Source organism: Staurois parvus, unplaced genomic scaffold (assembly GCF_062004578.1).
Source record: "Staurois parvus isolate SC_StPar_1 unplaced genomic scaffold, SC_StPar_1.0 ptg000421l, whole genome shotgun sequence".
In the NCBI taxonomy this organism is placed as follows: Eukaryota; Metazoa; Chordata; class Amphibia; order Anura; family Ranidae; genus Staurois; species Staurois parvus.
The window spans coordinates 778461-802432 of record NW_028318217.1 but is presented as its reverse complement, the minus strand read 5'-3'; the positions used below and the strand labels follow the sequence as shown (position 1 = coordinate 802432).

General features: G+C 44.2%; 1 protein-coding gene and 1 pseudogene across 2 annotated transcripts in view; both read right to left on the bottom strand.

The window, feature by feature from the left end:
- LOC149454681 (transmembrane protease serine 9-like) overlaps window positions 1–13283 on the bottom strand; it is a 41822-nt pseudogene extending 28539 nt beyond the window's left edge. Inside the window, exons 1-2 of the transcript XR_016314175.1 lie at window positions 13176–13283; window positions 157–361 (exon numbers count right to left, since the gene is read on the bottom strand). The product of XR_016314175.1 is annotated as a transmembrane protease serine 9-like (transcript). The remainder of the gene's footprint in view (window positions 1–156; window positions 362–13175) is intronic.
- Window positions 13284–21204: 7921 nt separating this feature from the next.
- LOC149454680 (transmembrane protease serine 9-like) overlaps window positions 21205–23972 on the bottom strand; it is a 39780-nt gene continuing 37012 nt past the window's right edge. The window contains exon 9 of the mRNA XM_089687229.1: window positions 21205–22495. Coding sequence (XP_089543355.1) covers window positions 22184–22495 — 312 coding nt within the window. The 3' untranslated portion in view covers window positions 21205–22183. The remainder of the gene's footprint in view (window positions 22496–23972) is intronic.

The following is a 23972-nucleotide window of genomic DNA, read 5'->3' as shown; positions in this document are numbered from 1 at the left end:
AAACCAATCGATGATGCACACTTGACAATTTTAAAGTGGACACTTTATAAAAGATGAACTCAGTACATGACTGAATTTTAAAAACATTTTTCCAAAAGCAGAATGATTGGTGCCTGATGGAAGAATTGGTTTTTAGAGGTAACACGTTATACTCACTTGTGGATGCAATGCGCTGCGGTCATGACCCACTCTGGTGAGATCAGGGAGCCCCCACATAGATATTCTGCATTTATTTCTTTATCTTTAATACCGACCTGCCAGGGCCACTGCCCATCCAAAGCATCTGTACCACCAACTATCCGACTGGACACCAAGGGGGAACCGCACACTGAAAAATCATCAGCACCTAAAGCATTGCCAACTGACACACAAAAATAAAAAAATATTTGAATTAGTTTAGCTTCCAGAATAAAAATCTATACATAAATAATACACACAAAAAAATTAAACTGTGTTCATTGATATGAAAAACCTTGCAGGACCACTGCAAGCAAGTGTGCAGCCTCTCTACCTGGTCCTCAGGTGTAGGGGTGCCAGTGTCTACAAATCCAGAGATGTCAATGACAGGTATCTGGAACGCCGCTCTCCCAACCCTCATGGAAGAAAAATATATTTGAAATATAAATATTCAAAAAAAAAGGGGGGGAGGTGCAGCGCTATACAAAACAACAGACACTAATAAAATTAAAACTCAAACATATAATGGATAGTGACTGTGTGCAAATAGAATAAAGCCACTAGATGGTGGCTATAAAGTGAAAGAGGTGCAAAATAAATAAATAAAAGAGTCCAATGAAGGGGTGCTCTTAAGATCCAGGATGATCCTCAGACGTCCAATGATTGGAACAGCCAGGTGATAAATAACACTGTTCAACAGGTAAAAAGTTTTGGGCATAAAATTAGCTAATCTTACATAATTTTGGGGTGCTGAAAACGAAAATGACCCTAAAAAATGTTGATTGGCTCTAGTTTCCATGATATATTCACCCATCTAATGACGTAAGCCATTCAAAATTATGGTGCAACTTCAGCTGCATATTGCGCAATTGATACTGGTGACCAATAGAAAATGTCATGTATACTGAGATGATGCAATATTAGCCTTTAATTGCATCACTTCACTGCATAAAAGCTGCAGTATCTGTAGCTGATTGTAGTTGGACAGCGTCTTTACATTTCGTTTTCTGCTTATATAGGCTACTCAGTAATGCCTCGAACTTGTGTGAATAAAGCAGATAATTTCTGCTATATCTGCGGTGAAATAACTTTTATCTCACAAAAAAGGAGGATAACAGGAATGATTAAGAAAGCCTACAACTTGTATTTTGGCTGCAAGATAGGAGACCAGGACAAGAGCTGGGCACCACATATATGCTGCAATTCTTGTGGGACGGCACTGGAGCAATGGTTGAATGGAAAAAAGGCATCTATGCCTTTCGCTGTGCCAATGATTTGGAGAGAGCCAACAGATCATGTTAGTAATTGTTACTTTTGTATGGTGCCTCCAATTGTAAAAGGGCTAAATAAGAAGAAAAAGTTATCTGTGCACTATCCAAATATTCCATCGGCAATACGTCCAGTTCCTCATGGAGAGGGGCTACCAATTCCTAAAGCACCAGAATCCTTCGTGGTTGAGTCAAGTGAGGAAGAACCTGAAGCGTGTAGTCACGTGCAGTTGTAAGAGATAGCCCTTTCCTCGAATACAAGAGAAAAGCCAAGAGAAGCAAAACCGACACAAAATTGTTTGTTCAGCAATATCACTTGCTTCTACTGCATACACAATATCGGGCTGTGCCACCTGTGCACAGAAAAAACGTATTATTCCAGTTCCACAACCCAGATCGAGAATTCGCTTTCCTTTCAGTGCTTAACTGTTTTGTAGTATAACATTTCTGTAAGTCTGTGTATGAGGCTGGTCAGACAGCATCTCCAAGTGTAGTTTCTCTCACACAGCCCGATGTTGTGTATGCAGTAGAAGCAAGTGATATTGCTGAGCAAAGAAGTAGGTTAGTTGAAGAAAATGGATTCTCAGGCATGGTTAAGGCTATACGTCAGAGGGCAGAAGAGTTCAAATTACCGTCCAGAGGCGATGTCCTTGTGTCTGAGTGGATGGGAACCTGTTTGGTGGTACTTTATTCTGCTGGAACACATTTTAATTCAGATCTGACCAGACCAATTTGATGACACCAGAGGTCCAGTGATTTGATATACAAATGCGCATAAAGATTGCGTATCTGGTGAGTGCGCAATCCTTATATTATTTATCACCTGGCTGTTCCAATCATTGGACGTCTGAGGATCATCCTGGATCTTAAGAGCACCCCTTCATTGGACTCTTTTATTTATTTATTTTGCACCTCTTTCACTTTATAGCCACCATCTAGTGGCTTTGTTCTATTTGCACACAGTCACTATCCATTATAAGTTTGAGTTTTAATTTTATTAGTGTCTGTTGTTTTGTATAGCGCTGCACCTCCCCCCTTTTTTTTGAATATTTACGTTTCAGAAGGTTGTATATGGTGCCTTTTTTGGTGTACAGCTGCTGTGTACTTGTTCAAGCGCTCACTAAACTCTGCTTTTTTGATATTTGAAATGTATTTTGAAAATATTCCCCCCAAATATATTGCCTTATATTTGAAATGCTACAATTTTTACAATTTTGGCCATATTCAATATATTTCAATATATATATATATATATATATATATATATATATATATATATATATATTGTGACAGGATGAACGGCAAACTGATGGATGGACGGTATGTGTCACCTCGCATGAGATTATACTGTGAGGTGTAAGGTGGAGTCCACTCCGGGTTTTCGGGGCCACAATGGCAGAGGTGGTTCCGGACCAGAGTTTGGGCTCCACTGATGACCACCAGCAGGTGATACAAAAAGGGCAGGGCTGGAGCAAGGAGTTGCTCGTGGCCTGGGACTCAGAGAGGTGTTCTGAGAGAGCTGTGTGTATGGACCATACCTACAAGAAAAGGTTTGCTGTTCTTTTGTTTTGGTGACCGGGAGAAGCCCTTCACCTCTGAGAGAGGAATCATCTGCTGTTTAGTTAGTGCCTGGATGGCAAGGGTTTATTTTTGATGTTTTGTTTTATTTTGATATTTCTTGCAAACCTTTTAATAAAGCTGACAACCAGTCAGATTTTGACGAAAGCCTGCTGTGCGGTCTACCTTTGTCCCAGGGAAGGAGATCCCCCACCTGAGCTAACCCCACATATGGTGGATTTGGCGGGCAAATTCCTGAGCAAGTGGGAAGATGGAGGAAATAATAAGAGCCTTACTGCAGGCCAATGCAGTACAACGGGAGACAAATCGCCAGTTTGCGGAGGCCCAACAGGCACAACATGAGGCCCAACAGGCACAACATGAGGCCCAACAGGCACAACATGAGGCCCAACAGGCACAACATGAGGCCCAACAGGCACAACATGAGGCCCAACAGGCACAACATGAGGCCCAACAGGCACAACATGAAGCCCAACAGGCACAACATGAAGCCCAACAAGCAGACCGAGAGCTCCTTAAGCAGGTGGCCCAACACCTGTTAGAATTAAAGAAGGAAGCTGCAGATCCGCTGCCAGGGGAGCAGAAAATGGCGCGGGCCAGTTATGTTTTGCAGAAGATGACACCTGCGGATGATGTGGAGGCCTACCTCACAACTTTTGAAAGGGTTGCTGTTCGGGAAGGATGGAAAAAGGAGCAATGGGCAGGACTGCTTGCGCCATTTTTGACAGGTGAATCCCAAAAAGCCTATTATGACCTGGAACCAGGGGATGCCCAGGACTATGAGAAACTGAAGGCTGAGGTCCTTGCACGCCTGGGCGTCACCATTGCAGTCCGGGCTCAACGGGTGCATCAGTGGCATTACAGGGCTGACAAACCACCCAGATCTCAGATGTTCGATTTGATACATCTCTCCAAAAAATGGCTCCAGCCAGAGGTATTGTCAGGCCCTCAGATTGTGGAGCGTGTGGTCATGGACCAATATTTGCGTGCACTCCCTGCCACTTTGAGGAAGTGGGTCGGCCGTGGAGACCCTAAATCTGCAAACGAGCTGGTGGACCTGGTGGAAAGATATGCAGCCGCTGAGGACTTTTTTCATTCACCTGGGCCGTACCCCAATGTCACTAGGGGTGGAAAACTATCCGGAAGATCCGGTAAGACTGTTCCATGGGCCAAAGGCTCAGAAAAAAATGATAAGACTATTGTGTCAGATAATGAGACTGTAGGCTTAGGACCTAGAGACTGGCCAAATAGGTCAGGAAGGTCCCCAAAGCCATTTAGAGGTCTAAGTACTGAACATATAATATGTTATCGTTGTCATGCGTTAGGTCATATTGCTGCAAACTGTCCTTTAAATGATGAACCTATGCAATGTGAAAATGCTTATTTAGGAAAACGCATGTCCCTTTTTGCACAGGTGGTATGTACTGCAGCATGTCAGAAACGCATGGAAAAGCAAATGTGTGTGATTGCCATTGATGGAAAGCCAGTAACTGCTCTGCTAGACTCGGGTAGTGTTGTGACTTTGGTTAAAAGTGATTTGGTAAACCCTGCCAGCCTACACCCTAGCATGATTGGAGTTATTTGCATTCATGGTGATACACGTAATTACCAGACTGCTCTGGTGGAGATTGATACTCCCTGGGGCCCTGTGACCCATTCTGTGGGGGTGGTGCCCTCTCTGCTTCATGAAGCCATAGTGGGGAGAGATTTTCCCCATTTCTGGAAGTTATGGGATAAGGAGGGGAGTCAGCAGGGGAAACGCCGGAAACTCCTGAACTCACTCCTGACCCCTTTGACGGCAAGGTGGAAGGGGAAACTGTGGGTGTGTCCAAGGAAGGTGTAGACCTTTTTCCTTTTTCTGTAATGGCTGGGGAGCAGGAGGAGTTGGATCCAACCCCAGACAGTGAGGATATAGAACAAGAGATGATCGCTGGCTCTAGTGAGAGTGGACAGAATGTGGTGCCTGACCTAGAGGTCAGAAAAGAGGATTTTTGTATGGAACAACTGAAAGATTCCACACTTAATAGAGCCCGTGAAAACATTAAAATGATTGATGGGGAACCAGTTGAAAATGATGTAGCGGTGTCTTTTCCCTACATGGCTCTTAACAATAACTTGCTGTATCAAGTGGTAAAGCAAGGGGGGGAGGTGGTAGAACAGTTAGTGGTCCCCAAACCCTTTCGCCGGATGGTACTAGATTTAGCCCATGGGCTTATAATGGGTGGACACCTGGGTGTAGAGAAAACAAAGGAGAGAATAACCCAGAGATTCTTCTGGCCAGGCTTACATGGAGACGTCAAAGTGCATTGTGAGTCATGCCCAGAATGTCAATATTCTGCGCCCTCACCCCATTTTCGTAGTCCGCTAGTACCTCTACCCATAATTGAAGTACCGTTTGAAAGAGTGGGCATGGTCCTAGTGGGTCCAGTAGTAAAGTCTGCCCGGGGCCATCAGCACATACTGGTGATACTTGACTATGCCACCCGGTATCCTGAAGCCATCCCCTTGCGTAATACCTCAGCTAAAAATATCGCCAAAGAGCTTGTCCGGGTGTTTAGTCGTGTAGGTATTCCAAAGGTGATATTAACGGATCAGGGCACGCCATTTATGTCTAGAGTTATGAAAGAGTTATGCAAACTGTTCAAAATCTCCCATCTCCGTACCTCGGTCTACCACCCCCAAACCGATGGGCTTGTGGAAAGGTTTAACAAGACCCTTAAGAATATGTTAAAAAAGGTGGTGGACAAAGATGGGAGAAATTGGGATTTTTTGCTACCATATCTCATGTTTGCTATACGGGAAGTACCTCAGGCATCTACAGGATATTCACCTTTTGAATTACTGTATGGTAGACATCCCAGGGGATTGCTAGATGTTGCAAAAGAAACCTGGGAGACGGAGTCCACGCCCTATAGAAGTGTCATTGAGCATATCTCACAGATGCAGGATAGAATCGCAGCTGTCATGCCACTTGTTCGGGAACACATGGAGCAAGCCCAGGAAGTCCAGAGAAGGGTTTATAACCGGGGTGCCAGGATCCGTACCTTCAACCCTGGGGATAGAGTGCTGGTGCTAGTCCCCACCGTGGAAAGTAAATTCCTCGCCAAGTGGCAAGGTCCCTTTGAAATTAGGGAGAAAGTGGGGGAAGTAAATTATAAAGTTTACCAGCCAGGGAAAAGGAAACCCGAACAAATCTATCATGTTAATCTCTTAAAACCTTGGAAAGACAGGGAAAGTTTGTTGGCAGTACCAAGCCCCCAAAAGGACGTGATTCCCGTGGCCCCTCAGGTACCTATAACGGAAACCTTGTCAGTAGCCCAACAAAATGATGTTAAGGAGTTTGTGAGGAAAAATGGAGATTTCTTCTCTCACCTACCTGGACTGACGACGGTCATACAGCATGACATAGTTACCCAGCCCGGGGTCCGCGTAAATGTCAAGCCCTATAGAATACCCGAGGCCAGGCGGGAAGCGGTGGCAAAGGAAATAAAGGACATGTTAGAGTTGGGAGTGATTGAGGAATCTCACAGTGAGTGGTCGAGTCCCATAGTGTTGGTCCCAAAACCAGATGGAACAATTCGTTTCTGTAATGATTTCAGGAAACTGAACAGTGTGTCTAAGTTTGACGCGTACCCGATGCCTCGGGTGGATGAGCTCATTGACAGGTTGGGAACGGCTCGGTACATAACCACCTTAGATTTAACCAAAGGCTATTGGCAGATTCCTTTAACGGAAGCTGCAAAAGAAAAGACAGCATTCTCCACCCCCGAGGGGTCCTTTCAGTATAAGCGGATGCCGTTTGGTTTACATGGTGCTCCAGCATCATTCCAACGAATGATGGACAAAACGTTAAGACCACATCGCCAATATGCAGCTGCCTATTTGGACGATGTCGTCATCCACAGTCCAGACTGGGAGTCTCATTTGTCCTGCCTGCAAGCGGTAGTAGATTCGCTGAGGGAAGCAGGTCTTACCGCCAACCCCAGAAAGTGTGCCATAGGCTTAGAGGAGGCCAAATATCTTGGCTACATCATTGGTCGAGGTCTCATTAGGCCTCAGATCAATCAAATTGAGGCGATTCAAAAGTGGCCCCAACCTGTAAATAAAAAGCAAGTCCGGGCGTTTCTTGGGATCACAGGATACTACAGGCGGTTTATCCCCAATTTTGCCACCATTGCAGCCCCACTGACAGATCTGACAAAAGGTAGGGGGTCGGTCATGATTAAGTGGAATCCCGAGGCGGAGACCGCATTTCAAAGGCTAAAACAAGCACTCTGTGCTCAACCTGTGCTTGTGACGCCCGATTTCACAACAGAGTTTGTGGTACAGACGGATGCCTCTGACGTGGGACTAGGTGCGGTACTGTCCCAAATCAGAGATGGGGAGGAGCACCCTGTGGTCTTCCTAAGTAGAAAGCTCAACAAACATGAGAGAAATTATGCCATTGTGGAGAAGGAATGTTTGGCCATCAAATGGGCCTTGGAGGCCCTGAAATATTACCTGTTAGGAAGACCGTTCAAGTTGGTTACTGATCATGCCCCGCTCAAATGGATGTGTGATAATAAGGAGAAAAACAGTCGAGTGACAAGGTGGTTTCTCGCGCTACAAGTGTTCAAATTCACAGTGGAACACAGAGCGGGGAAACTGCAAAGTAATGTAGATGCCGTTTCCCGGGTCCATTGCCTGGTTGGGACAGTTGCTCAGCCGCAGGGGCTTGAGCAGAGGGGGGGGATATGTGACAGGATGAACGGCAAACTGATGGATGGACGGTATGTGTCACCTCGCATGAGATCATATTGTGAGGTGTAAGGTGGAGTCCACTCCGGGTTTTCGGGGCCACAATGGCAGAGGTGGTTCCGGACCAGAGTTTGGGCTCCACTGATGACCACCAGCAGGTGATACAAAAAGGGCAGGGCTGGAGCAAGGAGTTGCTCGTGGCCTGGGACTCAGAGAGGTGTTCTGAGAGAGCTGTGTGTATGGACCATACCTACAAGAAAAGGTTTGCTGTTCTTTTGTTTTGGTGACCGGGAGAAGCCCTTCACCTCTGAGAGAGGAATCATCTGCTGTTTAGTTAGTGCCTGGATGGCAAGGGTTTATTTTTGATGTTTTGTTTTATTTTGATATTTCTTGCAAACCTTTTAATAAAACTGACAACCAGTCAGATTTTGACGAAAGCCTGCTGTGCGGTCTACCTTTGTCCCAGGGAAGGAGATCCCCCACCTGAGCTAACCCCACAATATATATATATATATACTGCATGTTGAAATTCATTTTTATTACAAAATATATGAAAAATATTTTTTAAATACATTTCAAATATACTGTATGTCTTTAAAAATACAAATCTACATTTTTGGAATGCATTTACAAATATATGTAAAAATAAAATGTAAAAAAAAATACTTTTTTATATGTTAAAAAAAATCTGAAGAATATGCCATGGGATTGCTAGGACCAATGACAGTGATCACAGTTACAGTAAAAAACTATGGCTCTCATTCATGATGCCATTATTTACTACTGTGTGATCTCTGTGATTGGTCACAGTAATCACATGGTACCAGGGCCAATCACAGCAGCCCTGTACCAGGTGATAACTGTAAGCAATCACAGTGGTAAACAAAAGCGTCATGAATCAAAGCCTTTGAACAGCTTTTCTGATTACTTACATAATTATCATCATTGTAATAAGCAATTAGAGTGTAAAAAAAAATCCTGATTCCCCCTTCCCCCCTCAAAGTAGTATAGTGTCATTATGGTGACACTGCACTGCTCTGGTGACAGTATGTTTAAAAAATGTTGTTTATTTTTTCGTCTGTATAGAAAAAAATAGAAAACCCATTGGGGATTAAATACCAGCAAAATAAAGTTATACCTATCTCAAAAAAGTATATAAAATTAATTTGGGTACAATGTTGCATGACGATGACTAATTGTCATTCAAAGTGTGACGGAGCTGAAAAATGACCTGGAATGGAAGGCAGTGAAACAGTATGGACCTGAAGTGGTTAATAAGAATATGCAGAATATACAGTGAAACACACACAGCACACAGTTAATCCATTGGTTGCCCCAGATGTTAACCCCTTCCTGTCCAGTGCCATTAGTACAGTGTCAGTGCTTTTTATTAGCACTGATCACTGTATTGGTGTCACTGGGGATGTCGGTGACAGTTAGTCAGTTCCCCCCCCAGTGTCAGAATGCCCACCGCAGTCCCACTATAAGTCGTTGATCACCACCATTACTAGTATAAAACTAAAATAAAATCCCAGTATCTATACCACCATTTGTAGACAATATAACTTTCTCGTAAACCAATCAATTTACATGTATTGGAATTTTTTTTAGCAAAGACACAAAGCAGAATACATTTTGGCCTAAATTTATGACGATATTTGATTTTTCTTTTTTTTTTTTTTACTGGACATGTTTAATAGCAAAAAGTTTTTTTCTCAAAATTCTTGGTCTTTTTTTATATATTGTGCAAAAAATAAAAAAAATCAGAGGCGATCAAATACCACCAACAGAAAGCTCTATTTGTGGGAAAAAAAGGATGTCAATTTAATACTGTAAAAAATGGCCTGGTCAGGAGGGGGGGGGGGGGGATCCTCTGGAGGGCGAGGGGTTAAGGTACCAAATATTTCTTCATCCATACTGTTCATAAAATGTAACATTTTATTCATGAGTTTTATTAAATACCGTATTTTCCGGCGTATAAGACGACTTTTTACCCCTTGAAAATCTTTTCTAAAGTCGGGGGTCGTCTTATACGCCAGTATACGGCATGCTGACACTTTTTAGGGGGGTGGTGCGGTGCCGCCACCGCCCCCCCCCTTCCAACGGAAGGGACACTAAGTACAGGGGTGGGCAGGGGCTGCTGTCTCTTACCTGGCTTCGGTCCCACGACGATCCTTCATTCGGTTCGGCCACTGGATGTTCGCGCGGCTGCTCAGCTCTGCCTCCTCACCGGTGATTGGCCGCCAGAACTGTAGCTCAGGAAAGACACACAGGCGGCCAATCACCGGCGAGGAGGCGGAGCTGAGAGGCCCCGTGAAAATCGAGTGAAGGAGCGGCCGGTAAGTGTGCAGTGTAGAGGTGCTGCTGCAACCACATATGCTGGCTGCAGCAGCACCATATTAGAACAGGGGTCGGCAAGTGTAATTGGTGTCAGTGGGAGGAATAGTGCCCCATCATTGGTGTCACTGATACCAATGATGGGGCATTATTCCTCCCACTGACACCAACGATGGGGCACTATTCCTCCCGCCGCACTGACACCAACGATGGGGCACTATTCCTCCCCTCCCACTGACAACAACAATGGGGCACTATTCCACCCCCCACTGACACCAATGTTGGGACACTATTCCTCCCACTGACACCAATGTTGAGACACTATTCCTCCCACTGATACCAATGATGGGGCACTATTCCTCCCACTGATACCAATGATGGGGCACTATTCCTCCCACTGACACCAATGATGGGGCACTATTCCTCCCACTGTCACCAATGATGGGGCACTATTCCTCCCACTGTCACCAATGATGGGGCACTATTCCTCCCACTGATACCAATGATGGGGCACTATTCCTCCTACTGATACCAATGATGGGGCACTATTCCTCCCACTGACACCAATGATGGGGCACTATTCCTCCCACTGATACCAATGATGGGGCACTATTCCTCCTACTGATACCAATGATGGGACACTATTCCTCCCACTGACACCAATGATGGGGCACTATTCCTCCCACTGACACCAATGATGGGGCACTATTCCTCCCACTGACACCAATGATGGGGCACTATTCCTCCCACTGACACCAATGATGGGGCACTATTCTCCCCACTGATACCAATGATGGGGCACTATTCCTCCCACTGACACCAATGATGGGGCACTATTCTCCCCACTGATACCAATGATGGGGCACTATTCCTCCCACTGATACCAATGATGGGGCACTATTCTCCCCACTGATACCAATGATGGGGCACTATTCCTGCCACTGATACCAATGATGGGGCACTATTCCTGCCACTGACACCAATGATGGGGCACGATTCCTCCCACTGACACCAATGATGGGGCACGATTCTTCCCACTGACACCAAAGATGGGGCATGATTCTTCCCACTGACACCAAAGATGGGGCACGATTCTTCCCACTGGTGTGCATTGGAAGAGGGGTAGTCTTATACGGCGAGTATAGCCCAAACACTACATTTTAACAGGAAAAGTAGGGGGTCGTCTTATACGCCGGAAAATACGGTAATACACATTACAAAGCACAAAACCTGTACTACACCCTCCTGTTCATATGTCATTCAACACCATGCTGTAATATAGGTAACATTTCAAAGTCCAGTATCATCTTACAATATTCCCTGTCTTTCTGCAACGTCAAGATGACAAAGCTTTCCTTCTATTCTGTAGTAACATCTCTCCATGCAGCCTTGAAGTTGTTACATTTAAGGATGACAACAACTGATTTGTTTCCTTGAGATTTCCATTCAGGCAAAAGGTATTGCAGTCAATATGAAAGATGACATTTCAACATCCCTGCACCTGTGCTTGTGCCAAAAAAAGATTTTTAAAAATGAAAATTAAAAAAATCTGGATGCAAATTATAATAAAATACACAAAAAAAAGAGAAAAACAAATACAAAAAAACAATGCAAAAACCTAAACTAATGTAAACCTTCCCCCCATGTCCAAGAGGCACATTTTAAATGAATGAAAGGAAATAGTAGATTGTCTAATTTTCTCGCAAGTTTTGCCTACGCAGCTCAATACGAGGAATTGACAGCAAACATCACCAAGGGAAAAACTGGTCATTCTGCAGTAAATCAATTTTACAAAAATCCCTCTGTTCATAAAAAGTTACAATGATCTTAGGAATCTTCAAATCTTATAAAAAAAAGGGGGGGAACGAGTTGATTTTCTTATTTTTTTAGCAATTTTTGCATAAGAGGCTTAGCGGGTTAAATTCCAACTTTAGCAAGATTTTACCAAGAGCAGAATTAGTAAATTTGCAGTGAAATTATTTTATGTGAAATCACTCCACTGGTCCTTAGTGACAATGGCCTCAGGAATCTCCAAATCAGCAAAGGCAGGCAGTTCCCAGATGTGATAATGACCCCAACGGTGGCCCCAATTTTCTGACTTTCAGACATTTTGGGAATTTTAATTTTATTTATTTCAAATGAATTTGTTCACTGAAAAAATTTGTTTTGTCATATTCAGTATGTTGATCCGATTCATTTTCAGAATTCATCTTGTATCTTCGGCATTCGTTTTTTTATATTTGTTGGTTTAGTCATGAGGGCAGCACAGTGACTAATGGTTAGCACTTCTGCCTGGCAGTACTAGGGTCCTTGGCTCGAGTCCCAACCATGGCACCACCTGCCTGGAGTTTGCATGTTCTCCCTGTGCCTGCGTGAGTTTTCTCCCACACTCTAAAGACATGCTGGTAGATGACTTGGCTCCTGTCTAAATAAGCCCTTGTATGTGTATGTATGAATGTAAGTTAGGGACCGTAGATTGTACGCACCTTGAGGGTGAGGGTCCTTAGATTGTACACCCTTTGAGGGTTAGGGTCCTTAGAATGTACGCACCTTGCGGGTTAGGGTCCTTAGATTGTACACCCTTTGAGGGTTAGGGTCCTTAGATTGTACACCCCTTGAGGGTTAGGGTCCTTAGAATGTACGCACCTTGAGGGTTAGGGTCCTTAGATTGTACACCCCTTGAGGGTTAGGGTCCTTAGAATGTACGCACCTTGAGGGTTAGGGTCCTTAGATTGTACACCCCTTGAGGGTTAGGGTCCTTAGATTGTACACCCCTTGAGGGTTAGGGTCCTTAGATTGTATGCCCCTTGAGGGTTAGGGTCCTTAGAATGTACGCACTTTGATGGTGAGGGTCCTTAGATTGTACGCCCCTTGAGGGTTAGGGACTGATGTGAATTTACAATATATATGTAAAGCTCTGCATAAATTGACTGTACTATATAAATACCTTTAATAAATCCAAATCCTCAAAAATGAATTTTTTTGCCAAAAAAAGAATCGTAATGAAATGCATGTGTCTATTTGGAAGCCCTCGGTGAGACCTTAGGTCAGTGCAGACGTTTTAGGTGAGCTACTTACCTGTGGCTATGAGGATGAGTAGAGTCAACGTTCCCATCCCGGCAAAGTGGAGGATATGCAGCAAATCTCTTGCTCTTTTATGTTCATGAAAATAAACCTTTTCAGCTTCCTCATTCTTCATGACAATGTAGTTTAGCTAGATGAGCTCTGGTTTCTTTCTGGTCAGACTTGTCTTGAATTCCACCTGCTGCCTATATCACAGTGCTGGCTTTTACATTACTCGTATGCTAACACACTAGTCATTGCTGGAGATGAATGGGAAAAGACTTCATTGTCCTGGTGTCAGAAGATTATCCTTTTTAGTGCCTTACAATGGTGGATGGCTTTGGTGTTAGATTGGCTAGAGATAGGTCAGGTAGACCCGGAGCAAAAAAAAATAAATAAATAAGCGCAGGTTCGACATGACTAGGGGGAATAGAGGGACAACAGAGGGTTAAATTATCAGAAGGAAGTTTTGGGGATTAAAGCTTACCTTACTGGATGGGGGATGTTGGGGAGGTTCAACCAGGGAGGAAAAGGAAGGTCTGTCCTCAGGAAGTCCAGTGGTGGAAGTTTGGAAGAAGCATAAGCTTCCCACCCTCCCTCCCCTTCGTGCTTTGGTTTGGATTTTCAAGGCTGCCTTGGCAGTGGTTGGTCTTTGGAGGAGGAAAGAATTGTGTATGGAGACAGATTCGGGACCCATCAATGGTATGGGGACCTCGGTACATTCCAGTTAGCCAGGGGTTAACTCGGAATAGGTAAAATGGTGGTCACTGTGGATAAGTAGGGTTATTCCCGAGCCGGTGTGTTGGGGCTGGGGATAAGTAGGATTGTCCCCGAGCCGGTGGGTTGCGGCTGGGAGCCTAAGTTGAAGGAATGTTTTCCGCAAAAGTGAAATTTGATTTATGGCCCTCAAATGACCACCATGTTTTCATCTGTTTATAATCTGGAATGTTGTGTTATCTATGCTAACATAATGTATTGGTTAATAAAAGGCTGCTACGGACCAAGGACCCTAGTACTGCCTAGTACTCCATTTTGACTCCAGAAACTTGTTTGCATATTTTGTATAGCTGGGATGGTGAAGGGTATGGCCTAGCAGGCTTGGTTAGGTTGGAAAGCGTATATTCTACCCTTGTCAAGAGAAAAACAAGGGCAATGATGCCTATGGCGGATAATATTGTGACTTGGAATTTCATCATCTACCGAAGGATTGCTTCAGTGATTTTAATCTGCTTGTCCTAATGCTTCTCTTGAACATGGGTGCCAAACTTATGGAAGCTATGATAGAAATCTGGGATGCTGAAAGTCACTGAAGTAGTTGTTGGAAAATGTGATTCTATTTATCGAAATTATTTTGAAAAAGTCCAAATCCCTGGCCAATAAAATATACACAAGTAGCCAGGGGTCCCTGGAGAGGACATTGACCACATACGGTTGTGACTTCATCAAGGATCCTTGGCCTAGCACCAGGATCTATCATTTAGTGAGGGATGTGCAATGGGTTGTGATTGACCAGGACTAACCTTGCTGGATGCTGTTATGAATGATGGATTCACATCTCTGGACAACATGGTTGACTTTGAATTTGCATCTGAGGACATTAGTTATGTTTTTTATTGTGTTAATTTCTATATTGTTTTTAACCACTTCATCCTCTGTGTCGTACCTGTACGTGGTGAGGTTGACGTGGTTAAACTGGGATGATGTCTGCAGCTACAGGCATTGTCCTGGTGTCTTTCTGTTCAGTCGGCAATGCTGACAAAGTAAAAGCAATCTGAGTGGCTAATTAGCTTCTACAAATAAATACCATGTGGACAGTGCATATACTGTACAAACAATATTATTATTATTACTATACAGGATTTATATAGCGCCAACAGTTTGCTCAGCGCTTTACAATATAATGGGAGACAATACAGCAACAATACAGTTCAATACAAGAGGGATAGAAGGGCCCTGCTCCTCAGAGTTTACAATCTAGGAGGGGGGAGGGGCTAGTGGTACAAAAGGTAGTAATTGTGGGGGATGGACTGGTAGGAAGAGTAGAAGATTCCATTATTAGCTGACGGCAGAATAGGCTTCCCTGAAGAGATAGGTTTCAGAGATCACGTAAAAGTGAACAGAGTAGGCGATAGTCTGATAAATTGGGGTAGAGAATTCCAGAGGATGGGGGAAGCTCTAGAGAAGTCCTGGAGATGAGCATGGGAGGAGGAGACAAGGGAGCCAGAGAGCAGGAGGTCGTGCAAGGAGCGGAGAGTACGGTTTGGGTGATATTTGGAGACAAGATCGATGATGTAATTTGGGGCAGAGTTATAAATGGCTTTATACGTTATTGTTAATGTTTTGGCCAATGGGAAGCCAGTGGAGGGATTGGCAGAGACGGTGGAGGACACTGAGTGGAGGCCAGTGGATGGATTGGCAGAGAGGGGTGGCAGATACAGAGCGGTTAGTAAGGTGGATGAGTCTGGCAGCAGCATTCATGATAGACTGAAGAGATGATAGCCTGCGATGAGGTAGGCCAATGAGGAGGGAGTTACAATAGTCAATACACAATACACTTGGTGACAAAAATATACAGTGAGGAACAGAAGTATTTGAACACCCTGCGTTTTTGCAAATCCTCCCACTTAGAAATCATGGAGGGGTCTGAAATTCACATTGTAGGTGCATTCCCACTCTGAGAGACAGAATTAAAAAAAAAATTCAGGAGATCACATTGTATGATTTTTAAAGAATTTATTTGTCTTGCACTGCTGAACATAAGTATTTGAACACCTAAGAAACAGCAAGAATTCTGGCTCTCAAAGATCTGTTACTGCGCCTTTAAAAAGTCCACCTCTACTCCACTCATTCATCTCACTTAGTATCACCTGTCTGAGCTCTTTAAAGACACCTGTCCACCCCACAGTCAGTCAGACGCCAACTACTACCATGGGCAAGACCAAAGAGCTGTCAAAAGACACCAGAGACAAAATTGTGGACCTCCACAAGGCTGGAAAGGGCTACGGGGCAATTGCCAAGCAGCTTGGTGAAAATAGATCAACTGTTGGAGCAATTGTTAGAAAATGGAAGAGGCTAAAGACGACTGTCAGTCTCCCTCGGACTGGGGCTCCATGCAAGATGTCACCTTGTGGGGTATCACTGATGATAAGAAAGGTGAGGAATCAGCCCAGATCTACAAGGGAGGAGCTGGTCAATGACATGAAGAGAGCTGGGACCACAGTTTCAAAGGTCACTGTCGGTAGAACACTACGCCGTCATGGTTTCAAATCATGCATTGCACGGAAGGTTCCCCTGCTCAAGTCATCACATGTCCAGGCCTGTCTGAAGTTTGCCAATGACCATCTGGATGATCCAGAGGAGGCATGGGAGAAAGTCATGTGGTCAGATGAGGCCAAAGTAGAACTTTTTGGTCTAAACTTCACTCGTTGTGTTTGGAGGAAAAAGAAGGATGAGTTGCATCCCAAGAACACCATCCCTACTGTGAAGCATGGGGGTGGTAACATCATGCTTTGGGGATGCTTTTCTGCAAAGGGGACAGGACGACTGCACTGTATTAAGGAGAGGATGAATGGGGCCATTTATTGTGAGATTTTGAGCAACAACCTCCCTCCCTCAGTCAGAGCATTGAAGATGGGTCATGGCTGGGTCTTCCAACATGACAACGACCCGAAGCACACAGCCAGGATAACCAAGGAGTGTCTCCGTAAGAAGCATATCAAGGTTCTGGAGTGGCCTAGCCAGTCTCCAGACCTAAATCCAACAGAATATCTTTGGAGGGAGCTGAAACTCTGTGTTGCTCAGCGACAGCCCCGAAACCTGACAGATCTAGAGGAGATCTGTGTGGAGGAGTCGGCCAAAATCCCTGTTGCAGTGCTAACCTGGCCAAGGACTACAGGAAACGTCTGACCTCTGTAATTGCAAACAAAGGCTTCTGTACCAAATATTAACACGGATCTTCTCAGGGGTTCAAATACTTCTGTTCAGCCGTGCAAGACAAATACATTCTTTACAAATCATACAATGGGATTTCCTGAATTTTTTTTTTAATTCTGTCTCTCAGAGTGGGAATGCACCTACAATGTGAATTTCAGACCCCTCCATGATTTCTAAGTGGGAGAACTTGCAAAATCACAGAGTGTTCAAATACTTCTGTTCCTCACTGTAAATGGTTTTGAAAGTACGTTTAGTTTATGGTGTTCAGGTTTAGATATGTTGCAGGGACTATTCCCCTTTAAGAGCACAATTGCTTCCTATAATGTAGATTGATATTGGATATGCATTTCAAGTTTCTGTATACCAACCCAGGCACAGTAGATAGGTATATACTATATCAAGCAATGTTGTAGGTAAATATCACTAAGCCCTGAAAAAAACCAAAAACACGAGTGATACAGCTGCAGTAATTGACACATTGACTGGAGGGTATAAATACCATCTCCAAAATGGCAGATTTTTCACTTTCTGATGATGATCTATTGATCGAAACGCGTTGAGGTTTGATGACTCAACTTCCTCTGGCGTCACTTCCCCCTTTGGAACGCAGCGGCCATCTTTTTTTCCATTCACAAGCAATATGGCTGGATACACTAAATGCCAGGTTATGGGCACAGTTTGCAATGTACTTTGTTTAGCTTTTTGTTGGGTAGCCCACTGTGAGGCCTTAGGTCAGTGCAAACTTTCTTAGGTCAGTGCAAACTTTCTTAGGTCAGTGCAAACTTTCTTAGGTCAGTGCAAACTTTTAGGTGAGCTGCTTACCTATGGCTACGAGGACGAGTACAGTCAACGTTCCCATCCCCACAGAGTGGAAGATATTCAGCAGGTCTCTCTCGCTCTCTCTCACTGATTTAACAATAACAACGTTTTCAGTTCATGAATTTAAACCCTTTTAGCTTCCTCATTCTAGGTAATAGTGTACATTGGAAGACAAGCTCTGGTTACCTTTCTAGTTATTTCTATCTTGGTCTGCATTTCCACCTGCCACGTATACTAAAGTGCTGACTGACAAATTCCTCATATACTAATACACTGCATTGCAAGAGATGAATTATTTTCAGTGCATTACAGTGAGGATTGGTCTCACCATTAGATTAGTTATAGATGAGTTCGTGTTTTCTCAAATTCAGCCAATATGAAAGATAATTGCATGAGAAAAACAAAGGAAAGGATGCTTTTGGCAGATGCTATTCTGATCTGTTGGAAATGTTATTGTCTACAGTGGGATTCCATTAGCAATTTTAATTTGCTTGTCTAGCAGGGCCAGATGTAGCCTGTCTGATGTGGGGGTGCGGTAAAAAATGTCAGGTGGGCAGAGGATGGGAGGTCAACAGGGCATTGTATAGAGGGTCAGCAAGGTAGAGGATAGGGTCAGCAGTTTGTAGGACAGTGTGCAGGGGCTATTAGTTTGTAGGATAGTATAGAGGGTGTTAGCAGGGCAAAGAACAGTAGGTCAGCAGGGCAGAGGACAGGGGCAGCAGAGGGGAGGATGGGATGTCAGCAGGGGAGTGTACAGGAATAGGTAAGGCAGTGTACTGAAGGTCAGTAGGGCAGAGGACAGGGGTCAATAGGGCAGGGATCAGCAGGGGAGTGTACAGGGCTGGCAGGGCAGAGGGCAGGGATCAGCAGGGGAGTGTACAGGGCTGGCAGGGCAGAGGGCAGGAGTCACCAATGGCAGGAGAGAGGACAGGGGTCACCGCTGGCAGGGGTGAGGACAGGGGCACCGCTGGCAGAAGAGAGGACGGGTTACCACTTGCAGGAGGGAGGACAGGGGTTACCATTGGCAGGAAGGAGGACAGGGGTTACCACTGGCAGGAGAGAGACCAGGGGTAATCACTAGCAGGAGGAAGGACCGGGGTCATTGCTAGCAGGAGGAAGGACAGGGGTCACCGCTGGCAGGAGGAAGGAGAGGGGTCACTGCTGGCAGGAGGAAGGAGAGGGGTCACTGCTAGCATCAGGAAGGACAGGGGTCACCGCTGGCAGGAGGAAGGAGAGGGGTCACTGCTGGAAGGAGGAAGGAGAGGAGTCACTGCTAGCATCAGGAAGGACAGGGGTTACCACTGGCAGGAGAGAGACCAGGGGTAATCACTAGCAGGAGGAAGGACAGGGATCACTGCTAGCAGGAGGAAGGAGAGGGGTCACTGCTAGCATCAGGAAGGACAGGGGTCACCGCTGGCAGGAGGAAGGAGAGGGGTCACTGCTGGAAGGAGTTAGGACAGAGGTCACTGCTGGCAGGGCACAGGACATAGTTCTTTCTCCCATCCCTGCACCTCCAGCTGCACCTGCACAGACTTCAATTGAGCGCCTCCAAAAACACCTACCACCTCTGATGCTGTGCCGGCCTTCTCCCAATCCTGCACGGTACACATCGTGAGTACAGGCAGCAAGATCCCCCTCCTCCCCACAGCACACACTGTAGCTGAAATCTAATTCCATTGCACACAGGTCGATCTGCACAGAGTATAGTTGGTTACTGTGTTGCAATTTTGACCTGTGAAATTCTCTGGTCGAAACAGCAGCTCAGCAGCAGTAGCCAGCTACACACCATGCAGATGATAGCTGTCATCAGGTCTCTCTTTAAGGTGCTCCGATGTGTGCAGCCATCTCATAGTAACCAATATGGAGAAAGAAAAAAGATCCTCTCGATCTCCTCAGAATTTTTTTTCTTCAGCCTCTTGTCTGTCTCTGGCTGCAATTCTCTTTTGTCTTTCTCCATATTGGTTGCTATGAGATAGCTGCACACATCAGAGCACCTTAAAGAGAGACCTGATGACAGGAGTGTGACACAATATTTTACTGGTGAAAGGGGCGATACCACCATCATTGCTGAGACCTGGTAAAGACTAGAGGCATCTTCAAGGTGCATTTTTTCAGTGTATTCTTCAAGCGCATTGGCCCTGTGGGGTCCATGTATGGAGGTGAGGGGGCAATTTCGCTGGTGATGGATTCATTTCCTGAGACCATCTGCATCTGCACTATTTAGGCAGCTGAAATCTGCACATGTTCAACATATTTCTTTAGGACTTGTCCTAATACGTGGACTTTTTTTGGTTGTTATTAGCACTTTTATGCTATTTTAAGATCAGTTGGGATTTTTTGAGTAAATAAAATACTTCATCACAGTATATTTAATTTGTATCTATTTTTAGGGAATGAGTAACCAGAAGTACTCTGTACCCCTTACTCATTCATGTAGGGCACAGTGCTGGATATGTTGTTAAAAAAAAAATCAAACATTAAATAAACCAAAAAATAAGCAATGCTTCCTTGTGATAAAAGTCCATTAAGTGGCATCAAAAGAAAGAAATATGTAAATAAAAAAAGTCCTTATGAATCATAAAATGTCCAAATAAATTGTTTATGTAAATTTTAGTTTTCAGTTTCTTTTTTAAGTGATATTCATCTTGTGTGTCAACATCTCAGTTAGAATTCATGCTCACAAGATAGCAAGATTCTTGACATTTTTGGTCAAAAAGCGCCTTGCCCTTTCTTAGGGAATATCTTTGGTCAAAAAGTTCCTTGCCCTTTATTAGAGAATATCTTTGGTCAAAAAGCGCCCTTGCCCTATATTAGGAAATATCTTTGGTCAAAGCGCGCCTTCCCCTTTCTTAGGGAATATCTTTGGTCAATAAGCGCCTTGCCCTTTATTAGGGAATATCTTTGGTCAAAAAGCGCCTTGCCCTTTCTTAGGGAATATCTTTGGTCAAAAAGCACCTTGCCCTTTCTTAGGGAATATCTTTGGTCAAAAAGTTCCTTGCCCTTTATTAGAGAATATCTTTGGTCAAAAAGCGCCCTTGCCCTATATTAGGGAATATCTTTGGTCAAAAAGTGCCTTGCCCTTTATTAGGAAATATCTTTGGTCAAAGCGCGCCTTGCCCTTTCTTAGGGAATATGTTTGGTCAAAAAGCACCTTGCCCTTTCTTAGGGAATATGTTTGGTCAAAAAGCACCTTGCCCTTTATTAGGGAATATCTTTGCAAATAGCCTTAAGCTGCAGACCTCTCTGCTTAACACCCATCAAATATTTATATCAAAAGAATAAACTCAGAAGCCTCATTGCACAGTATATTTATTCAAAAGGCTATTTTATTAAAAACAAGGGATAAATAACACTCACAAAATAAGTGCACTTTATCCAGTGCAAAAAGGATAAATCGCTCTTTACAATGATATTTTCTGCCTTAAAATATAGCTTTGGCTTCAGATACCTTTCCAAGATTATTATTTTTATTATTATACAAGATTTATATAGCGCCAACAGTTTGCAAAATGAAAGCAGACAGTACAGTTACAATACAATTCGGTACAAGAGGAAACAGAGGGCCCTGACCGTTAGAGCTTACAAACTAAGACATGGCTGATTTCCGGTTCTGCTTAGCACAATGACATCATTTGGCCAGGCCCTTGACATGTTTCATCATCCAATCATGACTGCTTCAGAAGGAGATGGCCTGTTAAAGTACCCATCTCAAAAATCCATTTGGCGTTGGATTCAATGTTCTAATTTTCTTTGATCCTCTCCAACGAGTATTGTACTTTTCAATCCCCTAGAACAGGGGTGTCAAACTGGCAGCCCTCCAGCTGTTGCAGAACTACAAGTCCCATCATGCCTCTGCCTTGGGGAGTCTTGCTTGTAACTTTCAGTCTTGCAATGCCTCATGTGACGTGTAGTTTGACAGCAGCTGGAGGGCCGCCAGTTTGTCACCCGTGCCCTAGAACATAAGTCCCGTGGGATCCAAATTATGCAAATCCCTAAAATGTTTTTATAGACAATGATTCCTAAAACTGATGGTTATATTATAAATATGCTCTTATATACATAGATAACTTTTTTTTTCGTCCTGCCTAGATACTGAAATCCACAGATACATTGTATACAATATGTCACTCCCTCCGTATCATGTCATGCAATCATTAATTGTATATTCTTTTCCTGTTAAACACATTTTTTTTACTTTCATGAGTATTTGGTATTCCATGCAAAGGGAACTTTCTCTGCCTGTCTAGGTCAGCGGAGATGGCTGTTTTTGGTTATATGAGTGTCAGCAGAAGAATAGTTGGGACCAGGATCACCCAGCGATGGTGTGAAAAGCTGGATGTTAGTAAAGGAGCATTGGTGTACCCCGTGTTGAAGAGGCTTGCTCCACATGTCCTCGCTGGTTTAGGGATATGTGACACATAATTGAATGTAACGTTCAGGTACTTGCTGATCCAAGCTTGGTAGGCCGTCACCTGTGTGTACACCCCAGGGAAGTGGTATGCAGATTCTAATCCCGAACTCACAATTCCAACCTGGTACCATACGCCCCGGACCTTACACATCAGAGGTCCTCCAGAGTCACCCTGTAAGACATCAATAATCATCAGCTGCACCAAAGTCTATCTGTTCAGGATAATTCAACAAAATGTTTCAGTCTTGGCCTTTCTGTGAATGTGTAATTACACAAACTAGATGAGCATTTAGTAAATGGGTATAGAATGTGTTCTGCGCAAGAAATTTAAGAAGTCAATTTTAATTTGCTTTAAGCATCTTTGTTCCCAAGTAAAAAAAATTTAAAAAATCAGGACCTGCAAAAGAAGAGGAGTTACGCTCACTCACCCTACTGTCCATTCTTCAGATTGCAGAGCAATGGCCTTTTCACATCTAAGATACTTACAGGTATATGCCATGATTGGTCAAATGCTTGCTCTGTGATTCTGACGTCTACATCCCTGCAGGGCACAGTAGCAATGGTCAGCAGATGGAACCACAGTGCATGGAAACACAAAGGTTCAATGTGAAGATTCCTTCATGTGGATGTTGCTCCTGAGCATATCCATAGTCAGAGAAATGGACTATGAAACTCCAGCTTTTTGACTTTTTACCAGACCCTCATATGATCATGCAGGCTTGGTGGCCAGGAAAGGGGTTGGCAAGTGTGTGCCTCCCTCCCTGAACCTTACCAGGCCCTCATGCCCTCAACATAGGGGAGTACTTTGCCAGGGGTGACCCTCTGGCAAGCACCTTGTCCCCATGTGATGAAGACAAGGGCCTCTTCTCCAAAATCCTGGCGTGGTGGCTGTGGGGATCTGTGGGCGGAGGACTTATCAGAATCTGAAAGTCCCCTTTAAAAATAAGGGGACCCTGATACTGCCCCCCTCCATGTGAATGACAGAGTATATAACAATCTATTCCAAGTAAAAAACATTTTGGTTTGATATAGAGAAGAAAGAACAGTCCCAGTGTGAAGTGCTAGAAGCTGATGTAAGTGATCTTTATGTGCAATATTGTTGCACAGAGCAGGTAGGTATAACCTCTTTTTTTATTAAAAAAAAAAATGGAGTTTAGTGACACACTAACTGAGGGGCATCTACCCTGGGCACTGGTTATTATTTGAGGTGGGGGGCACTATGAGAAGATTGGGGGGATGGGATTTGTGTTGAAAGGGAGAATTTGGGGAGCGGAAGGGAGTAAACATTTTTCTGAGGGGAAATTTGAGGAGGTGTGCTAGGAGTTGTGATTTGGGGGGATTTTTGTTAGGAGGAGGGAAGGAGGTTTGTGCTAGGAGAGGGCATTTGGGGGGGTTTGTGCTAGAAAAAGTCATATGATAAAGGGGGGGATATTTGTGATAGAAGGGTCCATTTTTTGGGGAGGGAATTTGCTCTAGTAGGGATGATTGGGGGGTGTTTGTGCTAGGTGAGGACATTTGGGAGGGTTGATTTGTTCTAGGGTCGGGAATTAATGGAGAGGAATTTGTGCTGGGAGGGGGGGATGAAGAGTGGGGAGGGGGGAATTTGTGCTCAGAGGGGACATTTGAGGGCAGAGAATTTGTGCTAGAAG